The sequence below is a fragment of the Polyodon spathula genome, unplaced genomic scaffold (assembly GCF_017654505.1).
Source record: "Polyodon spathula isolate WHYD16114869_AA unplaced genomic scaffold, ASM1765450v1 scaffolds_3945, whole genome shotgun sequence".
Taxonomy (NCBI): domain Eukaryota; kingdom Metazoa; phylum Chordata; class Actinopteri; order Acipenseriformes; family Polyodontidae; genus Polyodon; species Polyodon spathula.
The window spans coordinates 1-19,054 of record NW_024475402.1 but is presented as its reverse complement, the minus strand read 5'-3'; the positions used below and the strand labels follow the sequence as shown (position 1 = coordinate 19,054).

Sequence of the window (19,054 nt, the reverse complement as noted above, 5' to 3'; positions counted from 1 at the left end):
GGACGCATTTTTGTAAATCCTGCGTTTTTTGGGTCCTGTTACCTGGGGTGCGGCTGCCCGGGACCTTCATGTAGAGCTGCACTGTGTTCATGCCCAGGATGGTGTGCCCCACGTGGCTCAGCATGTTCCCACTGGACGAGACGCGCATGAAAGCGGGCAGCTTGAACAGCTCCTGCAGCTGAGCCTTCCACCTGAGACGGGGGGAGGGAACGAGTCAGGAGCAATTCCAGTGACACACATGCATGCAGCCACAAGCCACGAGCTACTGTATTCACATCACATGCAATCACAAGGCTGCTTCAAAACGATCAGACAGCAGCCTCTTAAACTGACAGAAAGTGACACTGTGGATCCGAGTCAGGTGGGGGAGATATTCCAGTCTGAGGGGCAGCAGAAGCAGTTTTAAAAACTGCCGGTAAACAAAACAAGCTGCAGTACCACTGTTTGCACAGCAGGCGGCAGCATATCCCCACGTTTACTCCGAGAGCTGCACTTGGCGTTTCAACGTGACTTGAAAGAACCAGAGAGATCTCGCAGCCACACAGAGCCCGAAGCGGTGACACCGAGGTGTCCGTCCGAAGTGATTTCAAACAAACACGTTTTTAATTACGCCACTAACAACGTGATTAGAAATAAGAAAAGTCTATTACTGTACACTTAGCATTTAGTTTTGCTACTTTTTATAAATTGGATTAGTCTGTCTTTATGGTTGTCTCACCAACTGTATGGAGCAGCTGTGGTCTAGCAATAGTCACTGAACCTCCTTGAGCTCCGTCCTTCAGATGTAAAACAAACGAGGTCCTATTGGAAGAGACTCTGCAGCAGCAGCAGCAGTTGTTAATGATGCAGAGTTCACCCCCCTAGTCTCTGCGAGTCGCTTTGCATAAAAGCATCTGCTAAATGACTCATTCATAATAATAATAATATTTCTATGAGGCTGCTCTGCTTTTCAATATAGTGACTAAGTGTTTGCCATTATTTTTTTTTCCAGTTTGTAAAGATCAGGTATAACAGACTGCTGACGTGGAGTGTTACCCAAAAGCCAGGAGACTTACCGCTTGGCGTCTGACAGGTCAATGTTTGTCCCGAATTTGATAATCTTTCCCACTGGTTTCTGATCCGCAGCACTGAAAGAAAAACATCACAAGAAAATCCAGACGTTAAGATTGTTACTCCCCTATAATTAATCTGCAGAAAACCACAGAGTAGAATCACAGTTAATTCAGTGCTCTGTGGTATAATATATACTACCGTCTAGTACACTGTACAAAATGTAATCGCCCTATAGAACGAATGAATGCTGCTTCGCAAAGTCGAATGAAACCAGCTCAATAAAGTTAACATACTGAATCGCACAGAAAATGTGACGTTTCAAAATCTAAACATGACATACTACCGTGCGACTATTCTGACTTCCGGTATGCGACCGCATAGCGTTAAATAACAGATCTGAATTATATTCACGTCGTTTCATCTTCGTCGTGGCGAAAAATTCAGCATAGGCTCCGCACACCTATTACTTATGTAGCGGCGTTCTTTGTGATCCTGGTTAGTATTAGACATTGAATATGCCGGACAATGGTCTATAAGACTGAGCGCCGTTTCTTTGCGTCGCACTTCTGGCACGATTAGTCACCGAGACAACATATTAGGATTGTCTCCCGATTAGCGTACTTGTGCATATCTCCGTCTCACTTTAGTGGTGATGCCAGCTGTGACTGCACAACCTTTGTTTTTTCTTAACAGCATTTCAGCCCTACGTTGGTCCCCAGAACGTTTCTTTAATCCGCACATATTCAATTTAATTTCCCACGTCGTTTATTTGATTGATTTATTTTTAATTAATTGCCTCAATCCTAAAATTCTAGGTGATGCAAAACTTTTGGCCACAGCTGTAGGATAGTTATTGCAGTCTCTGTGCATAAATACAGCCCTGCAGTGTACTCTAAAGCAGCTGTTGACTGCACTGCACTGTTGACAGCTGCCTGACTGCACTGCGTGAGCTCTCTCAAATCAGAATTGAGGACAGTATCGGGATGTTTTTTTTACCTGTTGCTGGGGGGCTCAGAGGCGACAGGGGTCTCTTCTTCATCCTCCTCTTCATCACTTCCCTTCTCCTCCTGAAATCGAAGCAGCAGGTTAGTTGAGAACTCAAGGCACCGACTAGCGACGCGAACGGCGTGCCATCAAACCATAGCGATCAGCCACAGTCTTTCTTTGATTTGACGCACAACAGAAGACCAGAATTATGTTCTTTTATAGTTTGTTTATTATCACGTTTCAATCTTAAAATTGCAGACGATGCTAAACTTAGCAGCGGGGAAGCGAGGGTGCAGGCAGTACCCGGCCGGGCTCACCTGCAGGCTCTCCTGGAAGGAGGAGGCTTGGTACTGGGCGTACTTGGCAATGGTGGTGTGAGAACGGCTGCTCTCGCACGGCCAGGTCTGCCTGCCTCCAGTCGGCTCCCAGTTCTCGTCGGAAGGCTGCTGGACCTGCGTCCGCACCTCCACAGAGAGATCGCCGTTCGCCTCCACCAGGGACTTGGTGGAGAAGAGGCCCAGGTCTGGAGAGAGAAGGGGGAGAGGGGAAAGAGAGGGAGAGAAATAAATGAACATGTCACCAGTGTTGGACTATTCCTATTCACAAACCATAAAGGACGTATTTTGAAAGCATCAGCTCCGTTCTTTAATCAACTGCTAGAATAAAAATACATAAATAATAATAATGATAATCCCTTACATTTTTACAAAAACGAAAAACACTTGGGAAAGAGACAGCTTAAAAATGTGTAAACTTTAGCAGCGAGGTTCTAGTTTCGTTCCAAACCACTTTCATCGAAACGTAGGAGCTGATTAACGACTGGAGTGAATGCTTTGAAAAGGGGGGCCCTTGCGAAGTGGACACACCGTCTGTGTGTAATGGGGGGGGGGGGGGGGGGGGGTCGGGGTACTCACTGAGGCGCAGGGATCCAGCCAGCCCCCTAATGACAGTGATGGGGTTTTTGGGGTCCGTGCAGAACTGCTGGAGCACTGGGGAGAATCCGTCCCGCTTGCTCTCCAGCTGAAACGAGAAACAGACACGAAGATCAAGCTCAGCACAGCAGCTAAGTGTCACTCCCACTGCAGCCACTAGAGGGCAACGCAAGCTTAAAAACAAAAGTCCTGCATCAGCCTGTAGAATTAACAAACTTTGCTTCATAAAGTCGAACGAAACCTGCTGGAATAACGTTACGTTAACATACAGAGTTACACAACGCTCGCTAGTTTTCCATATATACTTAACGAAAAACTGACCAAAACCTGGACGCATCGTAAGCATTTTGTAGTTTTTGACTGATTACATGATGAGAAATACAAGATCTAAAACAAAGTTTTTATTTCCAGGCGATGAAAAACTTTTGGCAGCACAGCGACCAAGAGAAACCCCAATGCTGCCCCCTTTCTGGAGCCGATGGGCTTGCCCCGGGACACTCACGTAGATACTGGGGGTGGGAGGGTTCAGTCTCTCCTGGGGGCTGCCCGAATTTCCCATCACAGGCTTCACAGAAAACGCAGGCAAGAGATAAGACTCTCGAAACCTCCCTTTGATTTTCGCATTCCTGGAAATTAGAAACAAAAACAGGAGAGGCGTTAGTTTGGGGGGGGTGGGATCGTTCCTCCGGCGTTTCGAATCTTCTCAGCGTTTCCAAACCCTGCTCTAAACTGAATCAATCAGACCCCCTCCCGGACCCTGAAATAGTTCATCACTTCATTTTACCTGTTAAACAAACCTGGAGGGGAATAACAACCCTCCTGGACCCTCTGTGATAGACCGGACACCCCTCCATGGATAGCTCCTTATATATAGAAGACACCAACCTATAAACTACATCTACAGTGTGGAGCAGAGAGACAGCTCTGCTGAAACGTCCCTAGAGCTCTATAGCAATGCCACGAACGAGGACAGCTAAATAACCCAGTCCATCACTGTTAAACCAGGCTCCTGATTATCACTTCAATATTGGCGAATGCCACGCCTAAGACACCCTGGTGCCGTGACTGGGCAGCCCAGCTTTCAGGAGCCCACTTATTTCTCTGGGGTGATCATTTAGTTAAAGATGCCCTGGGGCGGCACAAGCTGGCCATTCCAAAGCGTTTAGCTGAACCAGTGAAACCTCCGCCCAGACCTACATCACGGTCTCATTTGACCCCGGAGTGGAGGGACGGTCAGCCCCGGTCTGTTTGTCGAGTCCACTTACCTGCAGGCTCGGACGACCTCGCTGGCCGTGTTGCTGATGGTGATCTGGGACAGCGGGACGCTCTTCTTCTCCTCCACCTCGGAGGCGATGAACCTCTCCCGCTCGCCGCTCTCCACTTTGATCAGGCGGATCTTCAGCTCCTTGGGGGGCTCGTCCGAGAGGCCCTTGAGCTTCAGGAAGTCCGCAGGACCCAGGGCCCCCCCGCCGCCGCGGGGTGGAGGGACTCCCTCCCGGGTGAGGAGAGGCCACTTCCCCGCCGCCCGCCACCTTCATCCTGGGCTCGGCGCCGACTCCAGCGCAGTCGCCCTTCCCCTTCTCCCTGGCTTGACTGCCCTTTCTCTGCATGTCCAGATTGCCCAGCACTCGCCTGCTCTTCTCCTTGTGCGACTTGCCTTCCTTGTCTTTGTGTCGCCTGCTTGAGCTGCTGCTGCTGCCAGTTCCGCTCCGAACAGAAGAAGATGAAGATGATGAAGAGGTGTTGGATGTCGGTGAAGAATCCCTCTTCCTGTGCCTCTTGTGCTCTCTACGGTCTTTCCTCTCCCTCCTCTCGCTTTTGCAGCCCTTCTCTGCCCTCTCCGTCTTCCTGTGATCCTTCCCGGGCTTGACCCGGCAGCTCCCGGCGGGAATGGCGTGCCGGGTCAGAAGGACCTCACAGCTCCGGCTCAGCTCGGACATGGACGCCTCAGACAGGATCGCCGGCTGCTGCTTCGCCTCCTCCTTCACTTTGGAAGTCCTGGCTGCCTTCTCCAGACCCCTAACCCCGGCTTTCCCATCCTCCTCCTCCTCCTCCTCCTGGCGGGTTTGGGTCGTGGTTCCCCCCCTGCCCCACGGCTCCTCGTCTTCCCGGGCCGGCTTGTCCGACGAGAACCGCAGCGGTGCAGGAGGGGGGGCGTACTTGAAGGAAGAACCCCGATTTCCAGCACCGCCAGGGGGGGGCCTTCCAAAAGGCCCTCCCCTGTAGGAATACTTCTGGCTCTCCAGGACCGAGGCGAGGGATTTGAACATGTTCCCCACGCCTGTCTGCTGCTGCTGCCGAGGAGGAGCTTGGAGCAGCTTGGCTGGAGAGTGCAGTAGCTTGTTATCTTCATCATCTTCCACCTCCTCCTCCTCCTCCTCCTCCTCAATTCCGCTCGCAGATTCCTCTCGTTTCCGCTCGGGGAAGCCGTAAAGCTTGGCCAGGTCGTTGTGAAGGTAGCTGCTGCTGTTGTAAACGTGACTCTCCTTGACCAGAGGAGCCGGGGGGAAGGAGGGAGTTGGTTGCCGCTGGCTGCCTGGGCTCAGCTTTAAAGAAGGGCTCCTCGCCCCCTCTTCAGAGACTGAGGACACCCTGCTGCATGAAGTCGATAACCTGGCAGGCGACGCCAGCGAGCCCTGCCTGCTCAAGGCCGGGGGGGTCTTGTTCACCAGTCTGAAATCCACGTTAGAGGGTTTGGGTCTCTCCAGCAAGGGAGGAGGCTGCCGGTTGTCCTTGAGGCCCGGCAGGGACCGGGGCATGGGCAGAGGGGAGATGGGGGAGTAGCGATCGCCGTCAGCGCTGCCGTTGTACAACTCGTCCTCCTTCTGGATCGACTCGTCCAGCATCTTCATGATATTTGCCAGGCCGTCTGGGAGAATGGGCTCCTCGAACTGGTCCCCCGTCCCCTGGTCTCCCGTCCGGCTGGGGAAATCTTCAAAGAGCTTCTCAGGGGGTTTCCTCCCTCCTCCTCCTCCTCCTCCTCCTTCTGTCCTGGTCGTCGGGTATTCCTGCGTTTCTGTGGGGAAGAGAGGCAGGACCCCTGAGGTGCCCGGGTCTTTGGGTAAAACGGCTGCTGTCTGCGAGGGCCTGAGCGACGATGGCAGTGGCGAGGGCGACGGTGAGGGCGATGCAGTTCTTGAGGTGTTTGGAGCCTGGGGTAGTTGATGAGGAGGACTGCCCGACCCACTACTCTGTCTCTCCCGCTTGGCGACGAAATCCAGCCTGGCCGCGGAAGCAGAGGGAGCGGAAACGATGACGGGGGCCGTGGCCTTTTCCGACTGCCAGAAAGGAGGCCCCTGCTCTTTCTCCCCGTAGCGTGGACAGGCCTTTCCGTCCTCTTCCCCCCGAGCCTCGACCGCAGGCGTGGAGAGCAGGCACTCCAGACTCGCCACCTCCTCCTCCTCATCTCCTCCGTCTCCCTCCGGCTGCTTTCCTCCCTCTCCCTCCTCCTCCTCCTCCTCCATCTCCCGTTCTCGGACCCTGCCTTCCAGCTCTGCATCCAGCTTGTCCAGCACCTCCTCAATGCTCAGCGGCTGCCTGCGAAGAGGCTTGTGTCGGTAAGGGCTGGGCGAGGGGGCGGCCCGGGGAGGGGGCTGCACGGAGGCAGGAGGAGGAGGAGAAGGAGACAGAGGCGGCTTGTGGCTGGTCTCGGCTGTCGTGTTTTTCACCTTCTCAAACTGCGGCGTCTGCACGCTACAGGGGGAGGAGGAGGAGCAAGAGGAGGATGTTGGTGTAGTTGTAGCATTGGCAGTCTGGGGCAGCTCACAGCGATTGTAAAAGTACTCCCGTTTCTCTAACGGAGGCTGGACCTCTCTTCCGTCCTGATCTCCCAGCAGCTGGTTTCCTCCCCTCAGCCCCGGAGACATCAGGACCGGAGTCGGCAGAGGCTCCTTCCAGCCTGCCGTGGATCTCAGGACGCCAGGAGTCGGAGAGCCAGTGGGGGGCGCCGTGACTTGGACCGCGCTGCTGCCGCTGTAGGGGTTACTCCGGCAGATGTCCGTGGCAGCGGGGGTGGTCCCTGGCATCGCGGGACGGCCTGCGTGAGGGGGCCCATGCCCTAACAGGGGGGCTCCCCTCTCCAAAGGTCGCCTGTGACCCTGAGTTTCTAGACCCTGATTTCCAGGGTACCGGCTTGACGCCTGGAGAAGAAAGACAGGGGGGAAAAAAGTTATTTAAAAGGCGTTCATGAGGGGTGGGAATAAGGCTCGCGTTGCATAGCAGTTTGATCCAGTCCTGGTTTTACTGCGAGTTTAATAAAAACACACCTGAGCTTGTTACTTGTTATCAAGTTTACTGAAACTGCTGCGCAACGGGAGTCGTCTTGCGATCCTTGTAACGCAGGTACGAATTACAGGACTAGACGTGTAACAGGAGATCAGATCGACTCGAAAGGTAAAACAAAAGTAAACTCACCACACTGGAGGCGTGGCTGTTCCTTTGCTGCTGCTTTCTCCAGCTCTCACTTGTCGAGGGGGAAGAGGGGGCGGCGCCCAGGCCGTGAGGTATTCCGCTGAGGGAGGAGCTGCCGCGGGCTGGTGTCGGTGGTGGAGGCAGCAGAGTTTGTTGGCTGTGATGAGGAGGGGGGTGGTGGTGGTGGTGAGAGTTGTAAGGCACACAGGTAATGTTTGCTGGTGAGACATTGGGCAGGTTGAGCCTGGCCTGCTGAGGAGAGGGGAGAGAATAAGGACTATAAAGGTTACTGGAATGCAAGTGGCGTAAAACACTACCGTACTGCTATTGTGGCTCGGGCAGACTTCTGCATTATCATTCTGTAGCTTCTTTGATGATGCGAGTTAAAAAGACTCTATATTATGTTCATTCTAGGTGATACAAAACGTTTGGACCTATCATATTACCGAGATCATATATTGCCTGTGATGGCTGGCTGTCAAGAGCAGGGCTCGCGCCATTCATTATGGACCCCTCTACACCGGAAAGTCCAAGTGGTGAATTAAAACACTGCTGCTTATTGTATGTGGGCGGAAGAATCTCTAATTTATTCATTCGTTCAGTTCTTTGTTGAGCGAGTTACATCCCTGGGGTCCCCCGCACCTCTCGCCTGGCCTCCATGGTTGTAGCTGGGGTGCTGCCGGCTCTCCCCTGCTGGCTGCTGGAGGGGGGGGTAGCGGCTGCCCTGCATTACCAAGGGGCCTGGGGCTGGAGTCTGGGGCTGGGGTTTGGGCAGATTGCTGTATTGCTGATTGCTGTAGCCGCTGTATCTTGTGGGGTGTGAGTATGGGGCTTGGTGGTTGGGCCAGTTGCTAGGTATTGCCTGGAGGGGTGGGCAGGAGGAGGAGGGGGGGATGGGAGACGGAGGGGCGGTCTTGTAAGGGTAAGCACCCAGGACTGGGTTCTGTTGCTCCTGGTGAAGAAATAAAGAAAAACCAATAACAATATTAATTAAAATTAAAATAATAACACAATATTGTGTATTCAGTAAATCTGATGAGGGTCTGCGAAGCCAGACCCTGTAGTGACCGATGAAGACCTCACCTGATAGTCGTTCTTCCTCTCGGGGGGCCAGGGCGACACCCCTGGTCTGTCAGGTAAAATCTGATGATGGGTCCTGACACGAAGCCTAGACCCGGTAGTGGCGAGAAGCCCTCACTGACGTAGTGTTCTTGCCTATCGTGGGGGACCATAGCGGCGGAGACAACCCCCCTTTTTTTGCTAAAAAGGTCCTTCTTTTGTTGGGCGCCCCTGGTTACCTCTCGCTAGCGGTTATTGAACGACTATTCAGGGGAGGTCTCCCCAGGTTAACATGGGTTCTGGCTTCGCAGTATCCTCATATGATTTACTGATATCAATACAATATGTGTGTATTATTTTTAATTTTAAAGAATAGTCGATTGGTGTTTTCTGTAGTCTCACCTCAGGAGCAACCTGAACAAACAGTCTGGTGTGCTTACCCTTACAAGACCTGTCCTCCGCTTCTCCATCCATCCCCTCTCCCTCCTGCCACTCCCTTCTCACTTCAACAGCAAACATATCAGTCCCAGTTGGTACAGCAATCAGCATAAAGCAATCTGCCCCAAACCTCCAGCCCAGGACTCCACACGCCCTAGGCCCATGGCCCAGTGCAGCGCGAGTCTCGTACCCCCCCCTCCAGAACGCCCAGCCGGGAGAAGCGTCGCAGCATTTTTCTAGCTACTCCAAATTTCATTGGGGCTCATTGCCGAGCAGGATGCGGCGGGGACCAAGGGGGGACCCCAGGACCAGATCCAGATCCGCGACCAGTAGCAGTCGAGGTCAGGACCAGTCTGTTGTGCTTATTTTGTAACTCGCATCACTCAAGAAGGTACAGAACTGATAATTGCAGAGAGGTCTGCACGAGCCCTTTTAATTTAGCAGTTACCGGTATAGTGGTTTAGCACTTGCCTTCCGTAATTCTTTATAGTTCCTTTTCTCTCCCCTTAGCAGGCCCGGCTCATCCTGCCCAGATGGATGTCACAGACAATCACATTATTAGGTCTCCTTCATTTGCCCTAACCTCCCCCACACCCCACCCTTCTTTTCTCAAGTCTCAAACACACCTTGCTGCTCACATCGACTACCGCCGCTGGCAGCTTTTCTTCTCAGCGGTAATACCCCCCACGGCACCTTTCTGGGCACGCGCCCCCTTGTCCTCTCCTCGACAAGTGAGGCGGACGAATGAGCCCACAGCCCAGCACCCCCAGGACAGCCGCGTCTCAGTGGGGCGTTTTTACTTTTGTCTTAACCACCTGGCACGTTGTCGACATTTGCTCTGTCGTTCGCCCCGCTCTAGTCCTGTAATATCGTACCTGGCTTTACACGGCTCGAAAGACGCTTCCTCTCCGTTTGTCGTTTTTCCTAGTTCAGTTTCCAGTATAATGAGCTCCAAGTCACCAAGCTAGGTGGTTGTTTTTACCGTACAACTCTGCACTCCAATTTTTTACGGCTTCTGGATCAAATGTACTGCACCGCGACGCCTTATTCCACCCTCTCCTGAACGCTCTTCTTCACATACTTATCCCTTTTTCCCCCTGTCCTTTTTTCATAGGCGTCAAGCTGGACCCTGGAACTCCGGGTCTAGACTATACTCTTGCCGTGTCAAATGCGTCACCTTGGATGCGGGGGAGCCCTGTCTGGGCTATGTTGTTACCCTGTAACCGCATGGGTCCTTCGCGCTGCACGGATACCACGTCTGTCTTACGACATTGCTGCCTCGGCCAGTAGTTAACCCTACCACATTGGCAGCCGCGCTTGGTCCAGTCACAGGCTCTCCATCTGGCCTACTGCTGATGCCTGTGGTCTGAGATCTATGTGAGTGTGGAAGGAGGTCTTCTTTCTTGATTCCTCCGGTTGCGTCTCCGGGCGGCGGGGGAGGATACCCAGCTGCTGGGAGATCAGGAGCAGAGAGGGTCCTATGCCGTAGTTGGCCGGGCGTACTTTTACATATGCGTGCAGGCCCCTAAGACTGCCCCATGCTACCAATCTCACCCCAACTCTCTCCTTGCTCTCTTTCTGTCCTGAGGTGCAGACGTTCTGCAGTTTGCAGCAAGGTGCAACAAATTTAAGGACACGCCCGACTTGATGCCAGCCACAATATAGCGTCGCCCTCTGTTATGCCTTCTCTCCCTCTGTTATTCGTGCACAGCACCCCTCTATGGGACGCCCCCCTAAGCTGGATGCAGAGCTGATCTCAAGCTCTTCGCAGAGCAGCACGTTCTCTCCCGCTGTAGAGTGAGGAGTTGGTTGCGTTGGGTTACCAAGTGGCCGAGCTGTGCGTCTTCGGTTCTTCTACGAGGTCCGAGACGGGCGTGGCCGGATTTAGGAGGGTGAGGTGGGTCCGCTCGGAGTTTGCACTGGTGAAGGAAGCATAAAGTCTTGCGTCGCGTTGAGACGCTGATTGTCGGACGATGGGTTCAGGAGGGAGCCTGTTGTGTGGCGAGTACGTGCCACGTCTTTCGCTTTTCTCCAGCATTATTGCTCCGGTCGATTGGCTCTTTGCGGGAACGCGTCATGACGGACCGGATGCCTCTGTTTTCCTCGCATAATGCCGGGAGACTAAGAGCCGGGGGCCTTCTCTTTCCCTGGCAGTCCGTTGAAAAGGGACACACGGCAGACCCCCTCATCGTGTTCACGATTTTTCCCTCTGCTCTACTGCTGGCCCAAGCGCTGGATTTAGTCAGACAGCCGCGGCCGAGACAGCTATTTGTTGCCTGTGTCGGCATGATTGTACTTATTCATATTCCTATTCGCAACCCAGGCTCCAAACTAACCTCAAGGAACTGCATGCGCCCTTTCACCGTCCTCTCCGCCAATGCCCATCGTAGATCCGTGTCTTTCACTCCGCCCGTACAGCTAGCACGTTTTATCAACAAGAACGGGCAATCCTCAGGGGTCGTGCCTCTCTCCCCCCAGGAAAGCGCGGGTACATTTACCCGCCGACACTACTGACATTGATAGCGGACGGAGGAGGACGTGAGGCAGGGAGTTTGGAACACCATCCCTTTGAGAAGCCTTTGACTGATCTACTTAATTGCGGAGTTCGATGACCACGGGGACGGTAAGGCAGGACCAGTTCGAGGAGCCCATTCTCCCCGATGGCCTGGCAAATATCATGAGGATGCTGGACGAGTCGATCCAGAAGGAGGACGAGTTGTACAACGGCAGCGCTGACGGCGATCGCTACTCCCCCATCTCCCCTCTGCCCATGCCCCGGTCCCTGCCGGGCCTCAAGGACAACCGGCAGCCTCCTCCCTTGCTGGAGAGACCCAAACCCTCTAACGTGGATTTCAGACTGGTGAACAAGACCCCCCCGGCCTTGAGCAGGCAGGGCTCGCTGGCGTCGCCTGCCAGGTTATCGACTTCATGCAGCAGGGTGTCCTCAGTCTCTGAAGAGGGGGCGAGGAGCCCTTCTTTAAAGCTGAGCCCAGGCAGCCAGCGGCAACCAACTCCCTCCTTCCCCCCGGCTCCTCTGGTCAAGGAGAGTCACGTTTACAACAGCAGCAGCTACCTTCACAACGACCTGGCCAAGCTTTACGGCTTCCCCGAGCGGAAACGAGAGGAATCTGCGAGCGGAATTGAGGAGGAGGAGGAGGAGGAGGAGCAGGAGAAATGATGAAGATAACAAGCTACTGCACTCTCCAGCCAAGCTGCTGCAAGCTCCTCCTCGGCAGCAGAAAGGCGTGGGGGGGAACATGTTTGAAATCACCTATGCTCAGTATGGAGAGCCAGAGTATTCTACAGGGGAGGTGCCTTTTGGAAGGCCCCCCCTGGCGGGTGCTGGAAAATCGGGGGGGGTTCTTCCTTTCAAGTACGCCACCCCTCCGCCCGCTGCGGTTCTTCGTCGGACAAGCGGCCCGGGAAGGAGAGGGCCGTGGCGGCGGGGGGAAACACGACCCAAAACCCGCCAGGAGGAGGAGGAGGAGGAGGATGGGAAAGCCGGGGTTAGGGGTCTGGAGAAGGCAGCCAGGACTTCCAAAGTGAAGGAGGAGGCGAAGCAGCAGCCGGCGATCCTGTCTGAGGCGTCCATGTCCGAGCTGAGCCGGAGCTGTGAGGTCCTTCTGACCCGGCACGCCATTCCCGCCGGGAGCTGCCGGGTCAAGCCCGGGAAGGATCACAGGAAGACGGAGAGGGCAGAGAAGGGCTGCAAAAGCGAGAGGAGGGAGAGGAAAGACCGTAGAGAGCACAAGAGGCACAGGAAGAGGGATTCTTCACCGACATCCAACACCTCTTCATCATCTTCATCTTCTTCTGTTCGGAGCGGAACTGGCAGCAGCAGCAGCTCAAGCAGGCGACACAAAGACAAGGAAGGCAAGTCGCACAAGGAGAAGAGCAGGCGAGTGCTGGGCAATCTGGACATGCAGAGAAAGGGCAGCCAAGCCAGGGAGAAGGGGAAGGGCGACTGCGCTGGAGTCGGCGCCGAGCCCAGGATGATGGGCCGACGCGCTGAGAGTCTACGGCGCGCAGCAGGCCACAGCACCCCGGTGGCGTGGCCGGGGGGCAGTGGCTTCCCCGCGGGGAGGGCTGGTGGGGTTGGTTGGCTTGCGGTGGGGGGGGGCCTGGTGTTTGTGTTTACGCAGGAATCTTGTTTTGAAGTCTCTTAAACTGGCGTAGGCCACGGCACACCACAATGGTGGGCATGTGGGGGGGGGCGGCGGGGGGGCCCTGGCCCCCGCGGACTTCCTGAAGCTCAAAGGCCTCTCGGACGAGCCCCCCAAGGAGCTGAAGATCCGCCTGATCAAAGTGGAGAGCGGCGAGCGGGAGAGGTTCATCGCCTCCGAGGTGGAGGAGAAGAAGAGCGTCCCGCTGTCCCAGATCACCATCAGCAACACGGCCAGCGAGGTCGTCCGAGCCTGCAGGTAAGTGGACTCGACAAACAGACCGGGGCTGACCGTCCCTCCACTCCGGGGTCAAATGAGACCGTGATGTAGGTCTGGGCGGAGGTTTCACTGGTTCAGCTAAACGCTTTGGAATGGCCAGCTTGTGCCGCCCCAGGGCATCTTTAACTAAATGATCACCCCAGAGAAATAAGTGGGCTCCTGAAAGCTGGGCTGCCCAGTCACGGCACCAGGGTGTCTTAGGCGTGGCATTCGCCAATATTGAAGTGATAATCAGGAGCCTGGTTTAACAGTGATGGACTGGGTTATTTAGCTGTCCTCGTTCGTGGCATTGCTATAGAGCTCTAGGGACGTTTCAGCAGAGCTGTCTCTCTGCTCCACACTGTAGATGTAGTTTATAGGTTGGTGTCTTCTATATATAAGGAGCTATCCATGGAGGGGTGTCCGGTCTATCACAGAGGGTCCAGGAGGGTTGTTATTCCCCTCCAGGTTTGTCTAACTGGTAAAATGAAGTGATGAACTATTTCAGGGTCCGGGAGGGGGTCTGATTGATTCAGTTTAGAGCAGGGTTTGGAAACGCTGAGAAGATTCGAAACGCCGGAGGAACGATCCCACCCCCCCCAAACTAACGCCTCTCCTGTTTTTGTTTCTAATTTCCAGGAATGCGAAAATCAAAGGGAGGTTTCGAGAGTCTTATCTCTTGCCTGCGTTTTCTGTGAAGCCTGTGATGGGAAATTCGGGCAGCCCCCAGGAGAGACTGAACCCTCCCACCCCCAGTATCTACGTGAGTGTCCCGGGGCAAGCCCATCGGCTCCAGAAAGGGGGCAGCATTGGGGTTTCTCTTGGTCGCTGTGCTGCCAAAAGTTTTTCATCGCCTGGAAATAAAAACTTTGTTTTAGATCTTGTATTTCTCATCATGTAATCAGTCAAAAACTACAAAATGCTATCGCAAAAGTCCATTGGTCAGTTTTTCGTTAAGTATATATGGAAAACTACAAAGCGTTATGTAATTCAGTATGTTAACGTAATATTATTCCAGCAGGTTTCGTTCGACTTTATGAAGCAAAGTTTGTTAATTCTACAGGCTGATGCAGGACTTTTGTTTTTAAGCTTGCGTTGCCCTCTAGTGGCTGCAGTGGGAGTGACACTTAGCTGCTGTGCTGAGCTTGATCTTCGTGTCTGTTTCTCGTTTCAGCTGGAGAGCAAGCGGGACGGATTCTCCCCAGTGCTCCAGCAGTTCTGCACGGACCCCAAAAACCCCATCACTGTCATTAGGGGGCTGGGGGTGGGCTCTGGATCCCTGCGCCTCAGTGTGAGTACCCCCCCCCCCCCCATTACACACAGACGGTGTGTCCACTTCGCAAGGGCCCCCCTTTTCAAAGCATTCACTCCAGTCGTTAATCAGCTCCTACGTTTCGATGAAAGTGGTTTGGAACGAAACTAGAACCTCGCTGCTAAAGTTTACACATTTTTAAGCTGTCTCTTTCCCAAGTGTTTTTCGTTTTTGTAAAAATGTAAGGGATTATCATTATTATTATTTATGTATTTTTATTCTAGCAGTTGATTAAAGAACGGAGCTGATGCTTTCAAAATACGTCCTTTATGGTTTGTGAATAGGAATAGTCCAACACTGGTGACATGTTCATTTATTTCTCTCCCTCTCTTTCCCCTCTCCCCCTTCTCTCTCCAGACCTGGGCCTCTTCTCCACCAAGTCCCTGGTGGAGGCGAACGGCGATCTCTCTGTGGAGGTGCGGACGCAGGTCCAGCAGCCTTCCGACGAGAACTGGGAGCCGACTGGAGGCAGGCAGACCTGGCCGTGCGAGAGCAGCCGTTCTCACACCACCATTGCCAAGTACGCCCAGTACCAAGCCTCCTCCTTCCAGGAGAGCCTGCAGGTGAGCCCGGCCGGGTACTGCCTGCACCCTCGCTTCCCCGCTGCTAAGTTTAGCATCGTCTGCAATTTTAAGATTGAAACGTGATAATAAACAAACTATAAAAGAACATAATTCTGGTCTTCTGTTGTGCGTCAAATCAAAGAAAGACTGTGGCTGATCGCTATGGTTTGATGGCACGCCGTTCGCGTCGCTAGTCGGTGCCTTGAGTTCTCAACTAACCTGCTGCTTCGATTTCAGGAGGAGAAGGGAAGTGATGAAGAGGAGGATGAAGAAGAGACCCCTGTCGCCTCTGAGCCCCCCAGCAACAGGTAAAAAAAACATCCCGATACTGTCCTCAATTCTGATTTGAGAGAGCTCACGCAGTGCAGTCAGGCAGCTGTCAACAGTGCAGTGCAGTCAACAGCTGCTTTAGAGTACACTGCAGGGCTGTATTTATGCACAGAGACTGCAATAACTATCCTACAGCTGTGGCCAAAAGTTTTGCATCACCTACAATTTTAGGATTGAGGGATTTAATTAAAAAATAAATCAATCAAATAACACGACGTGAATATAATTCAGATCTGTTATTTAACGCTATGCGGTCGCATACCGGAAGTCAGAATAGTCGCACGGTAGTATGTCATGTTTAGATTTTGAAACGTCACATTTTCTGTGCGATTCAGTATGTTAACTTTATTGAGCTGGTTTCATTCGACTTTGCGAAGCAGCATTCATTCGTTCTATAGGGCGATTACATTTTGTACAGTGTACTAGACGGTAGTATATATTATACCACAGAGCACTGAATTAACTGTGATTCTACTCTGTGGTTTTCTGCAGATTAATTATAGGGGAGTAACAATCTTAACGTCTGGATTTTCTTGTGATGTTTTTCTTTCAGTGCTGCGGATCAGAAACCAGTGGGAAAGATTATCAAATTCGGGACAAACATTGACCTGTCAGACGCCAAGCGGTAAGTCTCCTGGCTTCTGGGTAACACTCCACGTCAGCAGTCTGTTATACCTGATCTTTACAAACTGGAAAAAAAAATAATGGCAAACACTTAGTCACTATATTGAAAAGCAGAGCAGCCTCATAGAAATATTATTATTATTATGAATGAGTCATTTAGCAGACACCTTTATCCAAAGCAACTTACAGAGACTAGGGGGGGGTGAACTATGCATCATCAACAACTGCTGCTGCTGCTGCAGAGTCACTTCAATAGGACCTCGTTTGTTTTACATCTGAAGGACGGAGCTCAAGGAGGTTCAGTGACTATTGCTAGACCACAGCTGCTCCATACAGTTGGTGAGACAACCATAAAGACAGACTAATCCAATTTATAAAAAGTAGCAAAACTAAATGCTAAGTGTACAGTAATAGACTTTTCTTATTTCTAATCACGTTGTTAGTGGCGTAATTAAAAACGTGTTTGTTTGAAATCACTTCGGACGGACACCTCGGTGTCACCGCTTCGGGCTCTGTGTGGCTGCGAGATCTCTCTGGTTCTTTCAAGTCACGTTGAAACGCCAAGTGCAGCTCTCGGAGTAAACGTGGGGATATGCTGCCGCCTGCTGTGCAAACAGTGGTACTGCAGCTTGTTTTGTTTACCGGCAGTTTTTAAAACTGCTTCTGCTGCCCCTCAGACTGGAATATCTCCCCCACCTGACTCGGATCCACAGTGTCACTTTCTGTCAGTTTAAGAGGCTGCTGTCTGATCGTTTTGAAGCAGCCTTGTGATTGCATGTGATGTGAATACAGTAGCTCGTGGCTTGTGGCTGCATGCATGTGTGTCACTGGAATTGCTCCTGACTCGTTCCCTCCCCCCGTCTCAGGTGGAAGGCTCAGCTGCAGGAGCTGTTCAAGCTGCCCGCTTTCATGCGCGTCTCGTCCAGTGGGAACATGCTGAGCCACGTGGGGCACACCATCCTGGGCATGAACACAGTGCAGCTCTACATGAAGGTCCCGGGCAGCCGCACCCCAGGTAACAGGACCCAAAAAACGCAGGATTTACAAAAATGCGTCCTGTGAAGGACTTGGTTTCTTAGTGGGAATGCACCTAACAAAACAAAAGGAGCCGATGGGGGGGGGGGGGGGGGGGGGGGCTGGTCAGGGGGCTGGATTCCACAAATTGTCGTCCTGTGAATTTCGTGGGGGCTTGTTTGGTGTCTGCTTTCGGTGTTGCTAAAGTGTTTTTTGTTTTGGGGGGGGGGTTCCTAAGATTCCCCCTATTTTGTCTCTCTATTCTCGTCTGGATGCGCGCTGACTGTTTTTATTTATAGCTTATTGAGGCTTCGCTTTTGATTTTTATTTGCTGTTTTTTGTCCATGGGTGTTTTTATCTGTTGCCAGCTTATATTATATTTCTGATTAATCTCTCGATATGACCTTAAGTCATGTGTCAAGTGTCTATCTAAATGTTTTTGATATTGCCTACCTGTTCTGTTGTATTGTGCATTCGGCCACTTGAATATCCTATATGAAGTCTTTTCGTACATTTTTTAATTTCTTTCACATCCAGGAGGAGACATTCAGTCATCCATGTAGTACAGCTCTATTTTGGTGTTATGAGCTAAAATTGTTTTGTCCATCAAAGTTTTGCATCACCCTTCTATATAGAATGAACTGACTCAGCTTCATAGAGTCCAATGAAAGCTGCTGTATAATGTTCCCTTGTTAACATATTGAATTTCACCCCCTCTATATAGAATGAACTCCCTCAGCTTCATAGAGTCCAGTGAAAGCTGCTGAATAATGTTCCCTTGTTAACATATTGAATTGCACCCCCTCTATATAGAATGAACTCCCTTGAACCCTCAGTTCATAGAGTCCAGTGAAAGCTGCTGAATAATGTTCCCTTGTTAACATATTGAATTGCACCCCCTCTATATAGAATGAACTCCCTCAGCTTCATAGAGTCCAGTGAAAGCTGCTGAATAATGTTCCCTTGTTAACATATTGAATTGCACCCCCTCTATATAGAATGAACTCCCTCAGCTTCATAGAGTCCAGTGAAAACTGCTGAATAATGTTCCCTTGCTAACATATTGAATTGCACCCCCTCTATATAGAATGAACTCCCTCAGCTTCATAGAGTCCAGTGAAAGCTGCTGAATAATGTTCCCTTGTTAACATATTGAATTGCACCCCCTCTATATAGAATGAACTCCCTCAGCTTCATAGAGTCCAATGACAGCTGCTGAATAATGTTCCCTTGATAACATATTGACTCGCACACTGCTTTGTAGTTTTCCCATAGACTTCATGAAAAACTGACAAACAATTGAAGAATGGGACATTTTGAAATCTAACATGAAATACTACTACTATGTCTGCTTTATGGCTTCCGGTAGACACTGGCAATTGGCATTTTGTAGTTTCTTTGATTACATTATGTTAAATAAAATATCAAAATTCTGTTCATGTAGTTTTAGTTTTTCAGTGTCTCAGTCCTAAAGTTCTAGGTGATACTGTATGCTCCTTTTGCTTCCTAGTAGCTGACTAATCTCATAACTTTGGGGATTGATCTCAAAAGTTGAAGCATCCCAGTGATTCTACGTCAACAGCATGACTGGGTGACACTGGCTAGCCCGTTCCACCCCCTCACCGCTCACCAAAGATTTAGTTGCGGGTTTGCTTTTGCATCCAGCAGCTCTCTCTGCTCAGATGCAAGTCGATCTGCCCCTATTTGCGTTTCTGAACCGGTCTCTTCTACCCCCCCCCCCCCACCGGCAGCCACAGGAGAACAACAACTTCTGCTCCGTGAACATCAACATTGGCCCCGGGGACTGCGAGTGGTTTGCGGTTCACGACAGCTACTGGGAAGCGATCAGCGATTTCTGTGAGAGGTGAGCGCAGGCTTTTACAATACCCTTGGTCTGCTTTAGTGAAGAGA

General features: G+C 51.9%; 2 protein-coding genes across 2 annotated transcripts; one reads left to right on the top strand and one right to left on the bottom strand.

Moving 5' to 3' along the window:
- Positions 1-6: 6 nt before the first annotated feature.
- LOC121312462 (lysine-specific demethylase 6B-like) lies at positions 7-7,772 on the bottom strand (the record flags this gene model as incomplete). The annotated part of the gene is given in 9 exon segments (XM_041244264.1): positions 7-191; positions 1,056-1,127; positions 2,050-2,120; positions 2,358-2,563; positions 2,955-3,060; positions 3,475-3,598; positions 4,238-4,423; positions 4,425-7,111; positions 7,386-7,772. Coding segments are annotated over 8 exon segments (3,523 nt in total), but the record flags the coding sequence as incomplete, so codon positions are not given.
- A 3,715-nt stretch (positions 7,773-11,487) lies between these two features.
- Positions 11,488-17,206, top strand: LOC121312463 (lysine-specific demethylase 6B-like). The gene is made up of 9 exons (XM_041244266.1): positions 11,488-12,044; positions 12,205-12,973; positions 13,056-13,300; positions 13,940-14,063; positions 14,475-14,589; positions 14,970-15,175; positions 15,413-15,483; positions 16,059-16,130; positions 16,996-17,206. Exons 1-9 carry the CDS (start codon positions 11,488-11,490, stop codon positions 17,189-17,191), a joined length of 2,355 nt encoding a protein of 784 aa, XP_041100200.1. The 3' UTR covers positions 17,192-17,206.
- Positions 17,207-19,054: the final 1,848 nt, after the last annotated feature.

Coding starts and splice junctions, on each gene's coding strand:
- LOC121312463 (XM_041244266.1), top strand. CDS start 11,488: ATGACCACGGGGACGGTAAGGCAGGACCAGTTCGAGGAGCCCATTCTC. Junction 14,590..14,969: donor CTCTGGATCCCTGCGCCTCA/GTGTGAGTACCC, acceptor TTCTCTCTCCAG/ACCTGGGCCTCTTCTCCACC. Junction 15,176..15,412: donor CCTTCCAGGAGAGCCTGCAG/GTGAGCCCGGCC, acceptor CTTCGATTTCAG/GAGGAGAAGGGAAGTGATGA.